This window comes from Oxyura jamaicensis, chromosome 1 (assembly GCF_011077185.1).
Source record: "Oxyura jamaicensis isolate SHBP4307 breed ruddy duck chromosome 1, BPBGC_Ojam_1.0, whole genome shotgun sequence".
Lineage (NCBI taxonomy): Eukaryota > Metazoa > Chordata > Aves > Anseriformes > Anatidae > Oxyura > Oxyura jamaicensis.
Window position 1 is genome coordinate 134,280,644 of NC_048893.1, and position 18,142 is coordinate 134,298,785.

Consider the following 18,142-nt stretch of genomic DNA (forward strand, 5'->3'; position numbering starts at 1 on the left):
AGAAATACAACTTCTTATGTTCCTCTCCTTTTCCAATTACAAAGTTGTCATTCACCCATACATTCACACACGGTATTCCAACATATTTAGTTTGAGGCTATTCAACATTTAAACACTGTCTTTAGTCTGATACAAAGCAGGAAAGTGGGGAAAAAAAGAGATAAATCAGGAAAGAAGCTTTTCTTTCCTCTTATTATGGTATCTTTCCTTTGTAATTTAAGCAATCTCTCTAAAACTAGTTTCTGTATTGTTTTTATACTGCTGATCATAACTAAAAATCCAACCTTGGGACTAGAAATAAGTTTTAGATAAGGTCTGTGAAATTCTTTGCACCTTGATTTAAAACGGCTGTGCCTTAGATGCTTTGGCCAGACATGGGTCTGCACCACCACAAAAGCCAAATAGCAAAGTACAGCACTTAAACTGATAAAATCTCAGAAAAACTACACAGTTCTCAGTCAGCATAGAGCTATATATGGTACAGCAACCTCCAGCTGCCTGCAGAAAGACGCAGACACACACCAAAAACCATTCACATGGTGCCATTAGTCTCATAGGTTGTTTTCAGAAGCTGCTTCAGCTTTGATTCTCTCCACTGGCAGAGTTGTAAATTAGTCTTAAAACACAGAACAGAAATGCCAAATTCTGTCTCCATTAACAGCTCATCCTAGACAGTAAGAACGTGCCAAACACCAAACATTTCAGAGCTCACCACCAGAAATACCCCTCAAAAGGAAGCCAAAACTTGATTTAACACGCGACACTGAATTGAAAAGGTTTACTGCAGGGGTTATTCTCACCTCACTGTCCAGGAAAAAATGTATTAATCTTTTCAGCTGGTGAGCATTTGCCCCAGACTTCCCTCCTTCTTTGGGCGGAACTTCTTCGTCTCCCTCATAACTAAGCAGCCTGCCAACAGAAAAGGAAGTCAGTTCATTTCTGCCACATTCCCCTTATGATCATTTGCCAATATAATGCTCATTCTTTCAAGATCCCAAGGACTGTATTTTTTCTAAATATATACTTATTTACTGTAAATCACATTAGACTTTCTTATTAGATGAAAGGAAAGGAGATTAGATTGTTTTCCATCAGGAGAGATCTGTCGTCCCTGTGGATGCAGACACTGTTTCTGACAGTTTAACAGCTACCCTGCCAACTTTCTGGACAACAGATGCAGATTCCACGGTGTTGAATAAATACTGAGGTAGGCATTTTCTCATGCTTGAGAAGGGGCTTACTCTGAGGGGCCTGGAGAACAAGTCTTATGAGGAGCGGCTGAGGGAGCTGGGCTTGTTCAGCCTGGAGAAAAGGAGGCTCAGGGGTGACCTTATCGCTCTCTACAGGTACCTCAAGGGAGGCTGTAGCGAGGTGGGGGTTGGTCTGTTCTCCCACGTACCTGGTGACAGGACGAGGGGGAATGGGCTAAAGTTGCGCCAGGGGAGTTTTAGGTTGGATCTTAGGAAGAACTTCTTTACCAAAAGGGTTGTTAGACATTGGAACAGGCTGCCCAGGGAAGTGGTGGAGTCACCATCCCTGGAGGTCTTTAAAAGACATTTAGATGTAGAGCTTAGGGATATGGTTTAGTGGGGACTGTTAGTGTTAGGTCAGAGGTTGGACTTGATGATCTTGAGGTCTCTTCCAACCTAGAAATTCTGTGATTCTGTGATTCTAGGTTGAATTTAAACCTTAACAACACAGTAAAAATATTACTACCCAACCACTAGTCGCATTACGGTACATCTTAGAACCAAAGCTTTTTAAAGAAAGCATAGTACCTTGTATTTACAAGAGACAGTTTACTCCATTTCACAAATACAGCGGAAAAACTGTTTACAACAGTTTCCATTTCCCTCTTTGCACCAAATGGGTGTGACTGTATTGCTCATGGAGAGTGCTAACCCCAAAAAAACATCCAGGCCCAAATTATCTTGGATTTAAAAGCAGGACCATGCTACTCAGTGTCAGTATAGACTTATATTTTCCAAAAGTGCTTCTGCTGGTGTAATTGATGCCTGCTCAGTAGGTAATCTAGTTAAGAATGCAAGCATTGAGATTTCATGCACACCATAAAGAAGGAAAAAAAAAATAACTTTATACTAAAACTGCTATCAGGATAATTGGGGAAAGGACGTTGTCATTAACATTTCTATCACACCAGAAAAAAGATTTTGATACTAGAAGTGCCAGGGAGAAGACCTGGGCAAACAAGAACAAGGAAGAGGTTTAGAGGGTCAGAATGTCCATGCTGCACTGCAAAGCTGAGTTTAAAAAGTAAAGTTACCAAGGCAAACAGTTTAGTAGCAAAAGACAGACATGCTCTGAGAGGAAAAACAGCTAATTTATGACAGAATATTGGGTCAAACAGAAAAGACTAAGTAAGGCTAACAGATGTGACAGAAGACTCATTGAAAGAGAAATTCATCTTCTTTTGTCTTTCTGTTGGACTTGGCTCCACAAACCCTGGAATATCAGCAGTTCAGCTAGATGGGAACAGGCAACTAGGAGGAGATTCTACACGTGTGAGAAACACCAACCATTATTACTTCTGAATTTTTCCCCACAAAAGTCTTGCCAAAATATTTTTGTTTTCATTCCTCTTCGTAAAGCAAAATTATTTCTCTCAGCCACAGAGACAGAATATTTATTTCTTCTCTTTTTAGCATGCCAACTCCATTCACTTCATGCAACGATTGTTATAAGAAGCCCATTTATAAGACTTACTCCTGGGGAAGATAAACCCTGTACTTCATTAACCTGACAGAAAATTGGGAGGGCTTTTTAATCTGCTGCATCTCTCATTATTCAAAGCCTTTACAATGTATACGGCAACTTCCAAAGGGAAGAGGAGGCCATTCTTGTGATTAATCACCAATGCTATGGAAATCCAGCAGATGCTAGGTGATGAATTAGCTTGTAAGAAGCAAAGCAACAGGAAAAGAAAGTAGAAAGAAAGGATGTATATTCTCAACGTGGCATGGTATCTGTGGATCAGTCAATTGTTTCATATTCTCTGTGTTAGTCTTGCAACTTTTCTCATGCCTATTGTGGAAGGCCGTGCCAAGGAACAAATGATCACCTCCAGACAGCATTTCCCTGCCGAATGAAAAGAAGAAAGTACATCTACTATCCTCATGGCACACACTTCCAACAGAAAAATGAATGCTTAATGTCCCTCTTAAATAAATCCACCTTCATTCTGAAACAAATGAGAATATGCAAGAAATAGGCAGAGATACCTTTTATAAAGGAATTCCCCAGCTGCTACTGCAAGTGGACGGTGTGTGGTATAAACTAACTGGTATAAGGTTTCACAGTCTTCATCTGATAACACATCCTCGCAGTTCCTAGGCAAAAATAACAACGGAAGTTATAGTTCAGGTTTATCTGCAAATAATATAATGAATGGTATGTCCAGCTTTATTAGACCTGATGCTCCATAGCGTTGCTACTTGTTTATACAGATAAAATTTTGTAGGACGTATCTACAAATGCTATCAACTGGGACTAGCAGTATTTTTTACTCTTTTTGTAGAGAAGCAAGAGGTCTGTACAAGCCATGAGAAATCAGGCCCATTGGATGGACAAAATATTAATCTGAAGTATAATTAAAGTTGATTAGTGTCCATGGTAAGAAGTAACAATAATGAAAGAGGCAAATGTTACCTCATACTTTGATGGCCATCATAAAAGATAATAAACAAGAAGACTTCATCTTGCAGAACAAAGTCTTTTAAAATGATTTTTTTACAACAGAATTTTTAAAATTTATGCTCCGTTACACTAGGCTTATACAGAGTCACACATAAAAAGAAACCAAACCACATTCTTCATAGCATGCTTATGCCTGCAACGCTTCTGTCCAAACACACTGAAAATCACAACTTTTTTTACAGCCATTCAGCTATGCATCTTGAGAATGCCACATGGCAATTAATAAAGCTAGAACACACTATGGGAGGCAGCACTGGTGCTAACTGCAACTTTTTACAAAACAGGAAAATGAAGCATTGAGGTTGAATAATCCGCCAAAGAGATTCCAGTTAAGTGAAGACCAAAACAAGGGTTACAGTTTCAAAATACTTGCTTCTTACTTAGTCATTGGACTAAGCTACTTGAGAGAATGAAAAAGCAACATATAAGATCCTTCCACTTCCTACCGATAGGTGAGGGGAAATACTGTGCTCAGTTCTCAGCTACTACTAGTTTAAAGTCATCTACAGCTGCAGTCCAGTACCTCTTTTAAAACTGAGGATTCATATTCCTCATTTGGTGGGAGTGATGGCTTAGAAAATTAAAACCCCCTCCTGTGCTTGCCCATTTGTCTCCAATCCTGTTGCATCCTTCAGCATCCTCGCAAGTCCCAAAGTCCCAAAATATCCTCAAATCTGACTGAAAGTGAGCTCACACTAAGTAAAAGTATCGCTGGACTGTTCATTGCAATTTTTTTTTTTTATGTGTATGTTCATTACAGTCATAAGCACGGTAAAAAGCTATTTAAATGGAAGAGCTGATAGTCTATCTTCAAAAGCCATGGGTCCATCTTGTTTGATGGCTTCTTTTAACACACAGTTCGCTTGAGTACACAATTGTGGTAACAGAATTAAAAGAAAATGCTCTGAGTATATATATCATGTTATCAGCATAAAGGAAAATATTAATGTGAATTCTTATTCAGCCATCTACAGAACTGGGTAAATAGCATAAAAATGTGCTTATTGTTGCTAAACAGTAAGAAACTGAAAGAGATAATGGTGCATTAGCATCTCTGCATAAGCATTGGCATGTCCTGCAAAGCCATGAGTGAAGTATTGAATTATTAAACTTCTACAAGGTTAACAAGTGAGAGTAAAATAAGACTGAAAACAAACTGCACTTATAGGAGTAAGAATGGATCACACAACATGCCTTTATATTAAAAGACAATGGGAATTTAGTGAAGCCATCCAAAAAGCGTGCATCCATTCTTTTTAATATTAGCCTGTTATTTAGTTCTTTTAAAGCGCTAGTTTCTGCTAAGCTGCCTTTCTCATTTTCTCTATAGACATATATTTTTTTAAAAAAGTGGACAGCTTGAAAAAGAAGAAAATTCCACATGAACACACAGTGATCTAGGGTGGGCCAACACTGAATCACAAACAGCCAAGGCTGGAGAGTACCTCTGGAGTGGGTAGATCACCTAGTCCAACCCTCTGCTCAGAGGGTCAGCCACAGCAGGTTGCTGTGGGTTCTGTCCAGTCAGCCTCTCTGACAATCTGTTCCAGTGTTTGACTGCCCCCACAGTAATAAACCTTTTTTGTATGTTTAAATGGATTTTTCTGCATGAACACACCAGTCAAGTGTACATGTTTTCTGATATTTGAATTTACTCATATGTCAGGTTTTCTCTTCCTTGCACATTTATGGAAATAGTGAGACCTGTGAGTCTCTGTTTAGAAAAAAAATGCCTTGCCTAAATTGTTCAGATAACTCAAAGTGCTCAGTTGCATGCCTGCAATCTCTTTGGGTAGAAATTAAGAACTTTGCTCTTTTCCAGCACAAGTGAAATTCCAACCTTCTTGGTTTTGACTATGCCTTCAAAGAGGCTAGGAATTTACCCCAGTTACATTGGTCTGCAACAGTGCTATTTTGTCTCTCAAGACAAGAGCAGGTGAGATGTAATAGCTCTGACCACCACTCTCTCTGAGACAATGGGGTTCACTCAAAATTCCCACTCCAATGAGAGCTGAAGGGTTTTACTTGCCTCTGGAAGTAGCAACACTTGGCTACACCTGCTGCCACTACCACTAATACTATTATAATAAATGGGTGCCTTTCTTTTTACAAACATAAGCCAATAACCACACATTCAAAGAATACTTTAAATACAGCAATAATACTGCTGCTAATTTACAGCCCTCAGAATGCCAAGCAACAGATAAAGGTTAAGCCAGAAGTGCCTGCCAGTGTTTAGGTGTCTAAAAATAAACAGGCACGGCCTTCCACATAGCAACGTTATGACATACCATTTTCGCTGCAGTTCAGTGTGAACATGGCAAGAAGTTGGGATCTTCTAGGGAGAGATCACAGACCCATTTTTTTCGGCCTATGGCACCAGATGAAAGATTTCATATCTTGCTTTTTGTTCCATTTTAGTGTATGCAAGAGACGTGGCTATACATGACTGCTGGAATCACCTCTCTTGTTATGCACTGCAGCTTACACTAAGCATAACAATCAAAATCATAACAGTAAATTAAAAATACACCTGATGCATTTTTCAAGGCTTACCAACTTACTCTTTTTTGCTTTTAATGGCAGAGCAGGATCTGGCAGGGAAAGATTTAGCCCATGTTATTTGGACATGGGTAATTCAAGGTCAGCATCTCAATTTTAAAAACTCAATTCATTTTGCATTTAAAATAAATTCAAGCTAAATATCCAAACCAACAAGTACATTTTAAAAAACATCACTGTTGCACTGAGCACTACTATTCAAAAAATACCTCTTGAAAGCATTCTGTTCAAAATAACAGATTATCTGGTTTTTATACTTTAAAATGTTATTTCCTTCATTCTACCCTACTGCTATTGCAGGTATTTCAAGATGGCACTTTGGTGATCAGAAAGAGCTGATAACATGGTTGCCACACTACAGCAGAACAAGAGTCCTTTGCCACCCACTTGACAATAGGACTACTATGTTGCAATGTGCCGTGATTGCATGGCTGTGCTGTGACAGAGCACAGGAAGATGCACATTAAACAGATGCTGTATGGTATTCTGTTCTGGTTAAGAAACATAACCCTAGGAGACAGGCAATCCTTATTTTTTTCTTGTCATCTCTTCAGACAGGAAAGATATGAAAGTTTCAGAACAGATGTGAAGGTTCTTGAACAGAGGTGCACAGATGACAGAAAATTGCTGACGGTTAACTTCCAAGACAGCATAAAATTGAAAAGATGGAAAAAAGGACAAGGCAGAGGAGAAGGCACACACCTTTGTTCCATTTTGGTCTTTCACTTCTGCTTTGTTTGCAATAGGTTTGACTCCTCTAAATGACAAAGTACTACCATAACTCTACCTTAATAGGAGTGTGGACCTGCAGGAATCACAGAGGAGCCCTGAGGAGTCCTAATGCCATTCCTTTCCATGAGTACTGCTACAGTCAAGTTACTCATGCAAGAAATCAGAACTGAGCTCTGTAATTTGCTTTACTGAAGAGAGACCCTTATGTTGCTACCTCTATCAACTTCACAGTAACATGTCTTTACTTTTCCTCAAAGCCATTAGCCAAAACAAAGGTGGGTTAATTCCTTATTATGTATGCAAACCATATACATTTCTCTTCAGCTTACTTTTTACAATCACAGGAAAACACTTTTTATAGTAGAAGTTTGTGTTTGAGGCCAGGCTGGGTGGGGCCCTGGGCAACCCGATCTAGTGGGAGGTATCTCTACCCAGGCCAAGGGGTTGGAATTAGATGATCTTTAAGGTCCCTTCCAATCTGAGCCATCCTATGATTCAACAATAATAGCATTTAAGCCTTCAACACAACTTAACTCTTTCTCTGAATGGTGGCTTTCTGAATAACCTTGCTAGATACCATGCATTTGCCTATCAAATGTCACTTTCTTCTCCGAAGGCCCAGCTATGAAATAGCACTACAGAATCAGAGTTCAACTCTCCGCTGACAATGAATTATTTGCCATCATGTACTTTGCCAATCCAGTTTTTCAGATTCTCCGAGAATGTAACTCCTCCCTCTCTAACTCAGAGTAAGTAGGGAGACTAACATTTTATTTTTAAGTGCAAGGATGATGAATCTCTACTTGACTTGGGCCTCCTGTGCTAAGCAGAACACCCAGAACTTGTAAGCCTCAGTTTCCTGACCTTTAAGTTGGATAAACCCTACTTAACACTGTCAAAGTACTGAAGTGAAAATTAATGTATTTATCAGCTCCACCAAGTATTAAACAAGTCCAATGAGTCCTCAATATACCCACAGTTCTCACTGAGGCAGCTCTTCCAGATTTCAAATTTCAGAGCTTTGTGTTTAAAACACAGTTTAGTTTCTACTTACATTTAACTAATGTGATTCAAGATAATTTTCTCCCTCTTTGCTCTTTACCTTTCAAGCCATTTATAAATTTGTGTCCCTACATGCACCACTAGTAATCACATTCACCTACTTCAGTTATCTAATTACTTTTGCTCTCTTTTCCAAACTCCCTCAACTCTTTCAGGTACTTAAGCATACAAAAATGAACTGAATTGTCTGCCAGTAGCCACACTAAACTAATTTACCTCCTGAAGGGCGATGTTTGCAGTAAGATTCCTTGGCTTCTCACTGTCACTCATTTTTTCTCCTTCCTAGTTCTACTCCCTCTCAGATCCTTTGCAACATTAATGCTAACTATTATGCATAATTCAGTAGCATTAATAATTTCTGTTATGCTAAATCTCATAGGCTCATTTCAGTTTCAGGATCACACCATGCTGTGTAAAAATAGAAATCCACCAGCCCAAAGACCTTGGCATTCAATTGAGACAACATGCAACAAACAAGTAGAAAAAAAATCAGCTCAGAGAGAGACAAAATGAAAATACAAATATGGATTTGAAAAAAATAAATAAAAAAAACATAGGTATATGCAGAGCAAGAGGGTTTTAAGTCAGCACTGGATTTTTTTTAATTATTTTTTTTAATAATGTAGCATGTTTAAGTGAATCAGAAAGATTGGTATTCTCACTGCCCATCTGGCTAGCCAGAGAGAGAATGTAAATGCCAGCACAGAAATTTTCTGGGCCAGTAGTGCACAGAGAAGCCAGGTATATACTCCACTGAACTAGAATGCAGTGATGGTTAAGAGCGAGTCATAATTATTACTAACAAATACACAGCAGAGTTCCACTGTGACTGTAGAAAAAATAAAAACTGGCAAAGAGGTCTTGCTACTATACTCACCCAAAAGACAATTACAGAAACTCATAAAAGAGAGTTGTTAATATAGCAAATTTTCCCCAGGAAACTGACAGAGCACCCAGAAGACTAATTGTCTCTAATACATGTCATTAAATAACAAAATATGTATTCCAGAACTAGAGACAAGTCCTAGAGATCAGTACCTGACCAGTCAAATTTATATTTTAAAAAAAAAAAAAAAGAAAAAAGAAAAAAAGGCTTGTTGTTAGCCAATCCCATAATATCATGATTCCAAATCAAATAGAGAGTACTTACTGATAGCTTTAAAAATGGAAACTTGATCTGAAAGGTCTTTCATGCCTCACTAAAAATGTAGTTTGGGCAACTAGTTGCTAAATTTGCAGATTGACCATCCACAGAGAAGTCAATACAGCATGACTGAGTGCTCTTAATGTATTACGTAAATACATACAAGCAGCAGTGCCATTTATACAAGTTGTCATTTATTATTCTTTACGGGCAGCGGAGTCACTGTCCACAACATCACTTCATGCTTTATTGCATTTAGCAGGTAGCTTTACTGCTCGATATGCAGGTTATGGTTTTGAACCATGCTATGCACCTACTTGAGAGCCTGAAACTTCTTTGCTTCTGCAATGTCAGCAGTGAGTCCCTTCTGATACCTGTAGGTTCTGTGGCATGAGGTTTGCCACTGCTTCAAGAAAAGCATCTTGATTCAGGCTCTTATTATGAAATCTGTTCTGGATAGTGTCTATATTGTCTGCATTCTCTTCACACAGGTTTTATAGATGGATCAGTACTAGTCACATCAAAAAAAAAAAAAAAAAATCTGTCCTTGAATTTGCTCATTGACTTCCCAATTCTCACTTTCATCATTATAGCAATTAAGCAAAAATCAGCAGTGCTCAAAGCAGACGGGGGGAGAGGGGAACAGAAAGGAGGATGGCTATACAATAGACAAGCAAAAAGAAAGAAGCATGTATTGCTCCACACAACCTAATCGAGAACAATTTTAAAATGTATTCCTTCTGACATTAAAAGTATATTTTATGATGGAAAAATGTCATTCAGAAAACTTTAGATGGTACTTACATTGAAAACCTAACTGTATTTAAGAGAAATTTGGGGAAAAAATTGCTTCAGGTGAAAAAAAAAAATGATCAGACTTTTATAGCTGCAGCTCGCATTAATGAGAACATGATCCCACATAATAAAGCCAGAGACACTAAACAGCTGCAGTGCCAATATAGCACTTGTTAGTTCAGAGACAGAACAAGGGCAGCCATAACTGGTGTTCAACATCTTTGTACTTCAACAATGGTGTGCTACTCTTCCTAGCACAGGGACGTGTTAAACAACAGACACAGCATTGTGCTTTGTTCCAATAGCACACGTCACAGAGAACCAAGTGATGTAGAAATAGATATTGTAAACACAGAAACAACAAACCCTATCTACTACTAGTGAGACACAAATAATAGTACTTGCTTCAGAAAAGCATGTTAGCTACTGTGAAGTAGTCATATGCTGTTCTGATGCATATGTTGGACTAACCTAGAGAAACACCACTCAAATCAATAGAGTGTGAAATGAAATAGGAGTGAGTCCAGACAATACAGCATCACTTCAATATATACATGCAGTTAAAATTTAATGTAAATATCTACACCACCGTATTTTTGGTCCATTAAGTTCTACATCCTCTTCTAGCAATGACCAATACTTCTGGCTTAAATGGAAAAGCACATGGCTCAAGGCTATTGGACAATGCACCATGCTGTACGTGGAGATAAGCATCTGCATCAGCAGAATTCAGCTTAAACTCCAAACCAGAAGGGACACTTATGGAGTACTAAAATCTCAACTATATTAAACGATGTAATGCAGTGGGTTTTGTTATTCTTATTTTGCTCTGTAAAAAGAGGGGCAGAGAATTTACTCTTCATATATTTTGCCAAAAAAAAAAAAAAAAAAGTTGTTTCTAAAATAAACATGTTTCTCAAGGATGTAGTGGAATAGGAATCATGCTTCTGTAATGTTAGTCTAGTTTTTCCCCACAGTTTCAATTTGCCATTACTTTACCAAATCTATGGATGGCAGGTAATTTCCCAACAAAACAACTTTTCTGTTACTTTTCCACTTCAGCAAAAACAAGATGCCATATACTTATTTATTTGCTGTCAGTTAGGCTGCTGTGGGCTTGATAGCTCCCAGATTTTCTGTCATGGAGCAAAGAATCTGGAAGCCCAAATTCTAGCAACAAAGTTCAAGGCTTCCTGCATCAGGGGGGAGACAGGGAAGATGACAGAGTTCCCTGAGTCAAGACCTGGCAATGCTGGGACAGAAGATTGTATGGTGGGGACTTCCCAGGAGACAGACAGTCTATTTGAGAAAAGACAAATTGAAAATGCTTTGAAATTTCCTTTCAGGGGAAGTATAAAGATAAAAACAATGTAGTTTTCATATTGAATCTGACCACAAAGGTTTTCTTAAACATTGGTGTTTCCCACAGAAAGAAAATATCATGTCTTGAGCAGCTTTAACTGTAACTCATATCCTGCTGGGACCAATTGTTTCCCAGCAGGTAATTGATTACAGGAAGATTCATCAGGATTTTATCTGGATCTTGTTGCCATTAAAACAATACAGTAAATTAAAAAAGAAATTATTTACTGTGACATAAGCATCAAGAGTTTCATGGCTTGAACTGCTACTTCATGGTCCTTGTCCAGAGGCATGGACACAATTCGATCCTAATGGATGTAAAATGACAATAAAAAGATGTAACATGTTTTGTTCTCAATAAACATTATTTTTGCTACAGATAGATCATCTACACTAGTAGAGCAGAGACTTATTTTTATTTCAGCAGCTATTTCCTAAGAGACATAAGGCAACTTGATTACTACCAAGTAGTTCCCCAGCCCCTGAAAATTAACAGCATGTTAATTTTTTAACTGAATTAATCATGCAGTAATATGGTATTTTTTTTATAGATGTAATGTATGCGTTCACAAGAAATCAACTACAGTCTACAAATTAAAAGTGACTGACAACTTGTTTCTAAGATGTTACTACTGACACTTCAATATGTTAAATGAAGGTAAGCCTCAAATTACAAGCATTATATAATCAGTTTCTCCCAGCAAAAATAAGGTGTGTGTACCTACACATTACAGAAGCCAGTGCCTTGCTGGAAAGATAATTAGGAATTGAGTCATAAAGGTGCTTCGTGAAATAGCAGTAATGTTCCTGACCTCTAAAACTCACCCTATTGCAACTTGGTGCACAAAGATACATCTCAGAAAACAGTGAAAACTTTCCTGTCCTATGTGCCCAAGAACTGACACTCCTCAGTGCAGCCTACAACTTTAAGGCATATTCAGAATTGCTCATTTGGGGACTAGCAGTTTTCTCACTAAATATCTCATTTCTAAATGTCTAGATTCATTTTACTTTGTACCTTCCTTTTTCTAACAACCCAGATGTAAGGTGTGGAAGTCTATGAATCCTGAGTTTGAAAACTCAAGGGTAACAGAGGGAGCATGTGAAAGTACAGCTTGTTGGAAATGGATTGACAATTATATATTTACATTGCCCATCCCCAGGAAAGTAGTATTTCAACCCTGTGAGATTTCAGATCTGTCTGTATTTGCTGCCTGGATTTCTTTTCTTTAGAGGAGAAGGAGGGGTTGGGTTGGTTTGTTTGCTTTTTACATTGGGGAGGTGGAGTTCGCAATAATCTAGTTATATAGTGCCCTCCATAGAAAGAGAGATCTCAGTGAGAACAGACTGGAGCTGTTCATCAGCCTTTGAATACCAATCCTGCAGATGCTTGTACAGCATACAGTAGCTTGTAACAACCTTCCTTTAACAGCAGAGAGAACATCACTACAAAACTGTTTAAAATTGGTTAATTTTAGATAGCCAAGATCCAGTCTGAACAATTTATTCTTAATTTACCAATATTAATCTGTATGTTGTTCATTGACAATGTTCTAAAGGTACTTCTTACTATTAACAACTGCTCTGACATATGGGTAAGTACTGCACCTTTTGCAAAAAAAAACAAAAACAAAAACACACGAATTGCCACCACATGCACGCATTGATTGCGTGCTGATTCAGAGGGACTGTGGTATCAATCCCCCCTCTCACAGCATCTTGAGCTTTCTTATTCACATACTGAAAAGATCCTAAAGATCCTGCCCCACTGGGATAAGAATAGCTGATTAAATCATTACAAAGGGCAGGATTATAAAAGTAAGGGCTCACTTCTTAAATTAGTCAAGGTGTTGGAATATAATAAAAGTATATATATATATGTGTTGGAATATGATAAAGACATGTATACATAAAGCCTACAGGGTCAGTGCAGTCACAGAACAAGCTCACAGAATTTCAGCATATCGCCTGACTTGTTCAGATAGGAGATAAGGAACCCTTCTTCAGGAGTCATACTGACATGGTGGATCAACAAAGAGTCATTCTTGCGTCAGTGCAATACATGAGTAATACATAGCTAGCAGTGTAATACCTGTGTAATACATAGCTAATCAAATATCTAAGAGCTTAACCAATTACAAGGAATAGCAAAAAACAGGAATGGCTGAAGTATCAAATTCCTTCCCACCTGTCAAAGATCCTGTAAAAAAATCTGGGCCATCCTGGATTAATGACGCAGATATTTAACTACAGTGCATGTTGACACCATTTTGTGCATAAACTACATTGAAATGGAACTGTGAAAATTCCACAGAAACAGAGGGAAACACCTCTGCAAAACTCCTTCATCCACTCAGTCAAGCAGGCTGCTTCTGCAATGCTCTAAGCTTCTGTCACTCAAGGGAGTGGGGAGATGAGCTCTGACCAAAAATATCACACCCTGTGTACACACCCAACCCAGACTTAAAAACTAGAGAACAATCATCTATTTACCTTGAATCTGCTAGTAAAGAGATCCATCTTGTAAACAAGTTCTTTTCTGCTATAAATTCCCTGCAGTCCCAGAAGACACTTCAACCGCACTTCAGGTTGCTACAAGACAAAGAGAAATCTGCTAATACGTTATCTCTATTTATTTACTGCTGGCATTTATATTATGCACATAAGAGTTCTTTGTGGGTACCTACAGCAGATAACCCAAATACCGCCTCATTTTCTTTATAAGTGATAACAGTACTGTTTTGTTTGCATGCATCTCTCCCTCTTTTTTCCCTCCCTCCCTCTGAGAAAGCCTGCAATGAGCCAAACTTAAAGGTGACATCAAAGGTTGTAGCCTCCCTAAGATTCAAAGTAACTCTCACAGATACTACAGCTATTATAAGCAACATAATGCAAAAGACACAAGAATTGTGCTATTCACCTGTTAAAGATATACAAAGACAAGAGTATGGATGACCTACTTAATACAATCATCACTCTTACGTATACCAGACATTGCTTCCTTTCAACAGTTCAACTCAGACAGCAGTTAAACTCCAACAAGGATACCACGAAATTCCAGTCCAAAAAAACCTCCCTGAGGAAGATGTGCACCTTAGAATTGCACCAGCTTATCATTGTGGATTCTCATAAAATCACAGCATGGTTTGGGTTGGAAGGCACTTTAAAGATTTTCCAGTTCCAGCCCCCTGCCATGGGCAGGGACACCTCCCAGCAGACCAGGCTGCCCAAAGCCCCGTCCAGCCTGGCCTTGAACACCTCCAGGGATGGGGCATCCACAGCTTCTCTGGGCAGCCTGTGCCAGGGCCTCACCACCCTGAGTACAGAATTTCTTCTAATAAAAACCTACCCACTTTTAGTTTAAAGCCATTACATCTTGTCCTATCATTATATGCCCTGACCAAGAGTCCCTCTCCAGCTTTCCTGTAGGTCCCCTTTAGGTACTGGAAGGCTGCTGTAATGTCTCCCCGGAGCCTTTTCTTCTCCAGGCTGAACAACCCCAACTCCCTCGGGCTGTCTTCATAGGAGAGGTGCTCCAGCCCTCTGATCATCTTTTGTGGCGCTCCTTGGACTTGTTTTAATATATCCATGTCTTTCTGTGCTGGGGGCCCCAGAGCTGAACGCAGCACAGAAGTAGAGGGGGAGAATCGCCTCCCTCGTCCCGCTGGCCAGGTTTTTCTGTGTAGTGTATATTGCCAGCTTATACTGAGTTTTTTATCCACCAGTACTCCCAAGTGTTTCTCCTTAGTGCTGCTCTCAATCCGCTCACCACCCAGCCTGTATTCATTTTGGCATTGCCCTGACCCAGGTGCAGGACCTTACATTTGGCCTTACTGAACTCCACAAGGTTCACACAGGCCCACCTCTTGAGCCTGTCCAGGTCCCTCTGGATGCCATCCCTTCCCTCTAGTGTGTCATACATACAAATATTATGCCTTCTCCCTGTTTCTGTTTTACTCTAGAATGCTGTATTTTAAGTGTTCTAAAAAGAGAAACGTTTTGAGTTTGGCCTAGTTGGTGAATTTAGGCAAAATAGTTATCCCTGTTACTTCCTGCTGTTAGTACTGCTGCTTCACAAATGTCCCACAGAAGAGGACTTTTCCCTGATCCAATTTTTAATTCATCTCATGCCTATTGCTAAACCTTTCAAATGACAAAAGCTTTGGATATCATTAAGAAATTTATTCTGAGGATCTAACATAAAAAAAAATCACAGTGTTCCACAAACTTAGAATGCTAGGGATATCAGCAGACACTGCAGACCTTGAATCAGTCTCTTCATATTTATTCCTTATTTTTTCCTGCTAACAATAGCAGTAGGGAAATTCAAGGAAACCTGAGAAAGGAGACCACCTACACATAGGCTATGTATTGCTACAAGTTCCTGTTCACCTGCTTAGGATGGAAAGCAAAGGATGATATCCAATAGCAGAATCTGACCAATAATTTTACATAAGGCAGGTTTTGGCTAGAAAAATAAAGTATAAAATCAATAGGAGATGACAAACACTGCTCTCTAACCTGCCCATAACTCACCAGCAGTACATATTCTGAACTGTGTTCACCTTTAGAATGAAAGGCATTCTCTGAGAAAGAGACTCTTGCCCCCACTTGATGCTTCCTACAGCCACAAGGACTCCACAACATACAACTTGCTCACAAAGTCTCAGGTTGTAACCCATCACTGCCTGCTGCCAGGATTGCCACAGGCAGGAGCTTTGCACACTTACACAAACTCAGCTCAGCCAGCACACTGCAATTCTGGCTTCAGCTGCCCTCAGTATTTTACCATGCGGTTTTCCTTATGGGGAATATTGGCTTTATTTGTGGTTGGGATAAATAAATATATATTTTTAAAATGTTTGTGATGGTTTGTTGGACGGTCATATAGCTCTTCGAGCACAGCTAGTGATCAGTCACTTGCACTTGTCAGTCAGGTGGCATTTGAGTGTAGGTTTGCAGAAATATGGTTTAATAATACATTAAACTTAAACCACCTGCTTTCTTCTAAGGTATTCACTTTCCAATCAAAAGCTCTCAACCATAACCCTGTATGTATATGTTTGAGAAAATTGTCTAAGAACTATGAATGCATAAGTACTTCCGCTATGGCGATTTCTGCTGTATTCCTACGTTTTTGCTACATTTTCTCCTTCTCAGCTACCTTTCCTTTTCAAGATTCATCACTCCTCACAGCTTCTTGATCATTCAAATCTATTTCACATCCTTCTAAAACTATCTCACCACTTACCTTCAGCTCCTTTGGGCAGTAATGTAGGCAAGTACAAAAAGCAACTAGCCACCTATTCCCTTCTCCAAAACTATCATTCTAATCTTGACAAAATACCTGCCTGTTTAGTCTTTCAAAGCCGTGACAGAGTGAAGGGGAATTATACAAGCACATCTTCATTCAGGATACTCGGAACATACACTGTCCCTCAGCTGTATCATAGTGTACTCTGACCCTGACCTGCAAACAGACTGGCAGGAAAAATCATTAAGATGGTGAGCAGCTCTAGTGACATCAAGGAGATCTGCATGGGCTCCAGCACTGCTTAGACACATTCAATTATGAGATTTCAGGGTTGCTGCAATCAAAGAGACAGAGCCATTCAGTATGCCTTGTAAGTACAGGCTGGTACTCAAGCCGAGGTAGGCTTGAGTCACTGTTCCTCCTCAATACCCTCCAAATAATTAATCGTGAAAAACAGGAGTATTCCAGAAGTAGATGTGGAGAGTGAAGACAATGCAGCTTAGCTGCCCTGTCAAAGTAGTTAAAAAAAAAAAAAAAATCTGTCCCCACAAAAAATTGTCAGTATATATGCAGAAAGATGATTTTGGAAAGAAAAATCACTCTTTTAGCATGAACACTTGAAGAAAGAAGTACTTCAGAAATTGTCAGAACAATGGGATCAGTTTTTATAGCCAGGTTGCATGGGAGGTAAACCTTAAAACCTCTTCGATTTCCTGAAATTTGCCAGGAGTATCACATGGCCAGGACACAAAAGTTCATTTTAACAGAAAGATTTTTTTTTTTTCCCCACAGGATTTCTTTGGGTATTTTTTTTATAGTCTAGGGAGAAAACCTCAGCAACTTGCCCTGAAGTTCCAGACAAAGCTAGTCTAACATGCTGGGAGGTCTTAAGCATGTGTGTACACACACACGTGCATACGTATATCTGTGCACATCTCCATTTTCATTGCCTTTGCATTCCTCTCTGCGGGTTCTGCCTTCCACTTTCCCTATCCTTACTCTTCATCATCTCAATTTTTCTGTCTTTAACTCTGAACTTTTTACACAGAACTCTCCTTCGATCTGGCTGCAGATGTGGTAGCTATATACCCCTTTGGGTGCCTTTGAGCACAAGTTAAGTGCCTCAGATTCACAAACGCAGTGATAGGTGACTGGGCTTATGTATAACATTGCTCAGTAGCATAGGGCTGTCACATTTACTGTCAAGTGTTGCTTGGTCTTCATAAAATATAGTTACATTAGTTCTACTAGACAAACAAAAATGTATCTTGAAAATGTATGTTTATAGCACTGTTCGACAACTCTTACTGGGCCAAAGAGAGATATTTATATACACTGACTTTGGAGAACCCTCTTGCACCTAGGAAATAGCCTTTCATGTAAAAATATCATGTTTCAAATCAGGATATAATGGCAAAATGGTATCTCATGGGGAAGAATGATTATATTCAAAGAAAAGACTTTGCTGATAAAACATTAATTTTATACCTGCTTTTCTGTTTTCCTCTTTAAAGTCT

General features: G+C 39.0%; 1 protein-coding gene across 2 annotated transcripts in view; it reads right to left on the reverse strand.

Moving 5' to 3' along the window:
* LOC118160227 (cohesin subunit SA-2-like) overlaps window positions 1-18,142 on the reverse strand; it is a 61,762-nt gene that overhangs the window by 21,726 nt on the left and 21,894 nt on the right. For both annotated transcript variants that reach the window (XM_035314781.1, XM_035314778.1), the window contains exons 11-14: window positions 13,865-13,963; window positions 11,600-11,679; window positions 3,240-3,347; window positions 801-909 (exon numbers count right to left, since the gene is read on the reverse strand). In XM_035314781.1, coding sequence (XP_035170672.1) covers window positions 801-909; window positions 3,240-3,347; window positions 11,600-11,679; window positions 13,865-13,963 — 396 coding nt within the window. The remainder of the gene's footprint in view (window positions 1-800; window positions 910-3,239; window positions 3,348-11,599; window positions 11,680-13,864; window positions 13,964-18,142) is intronic.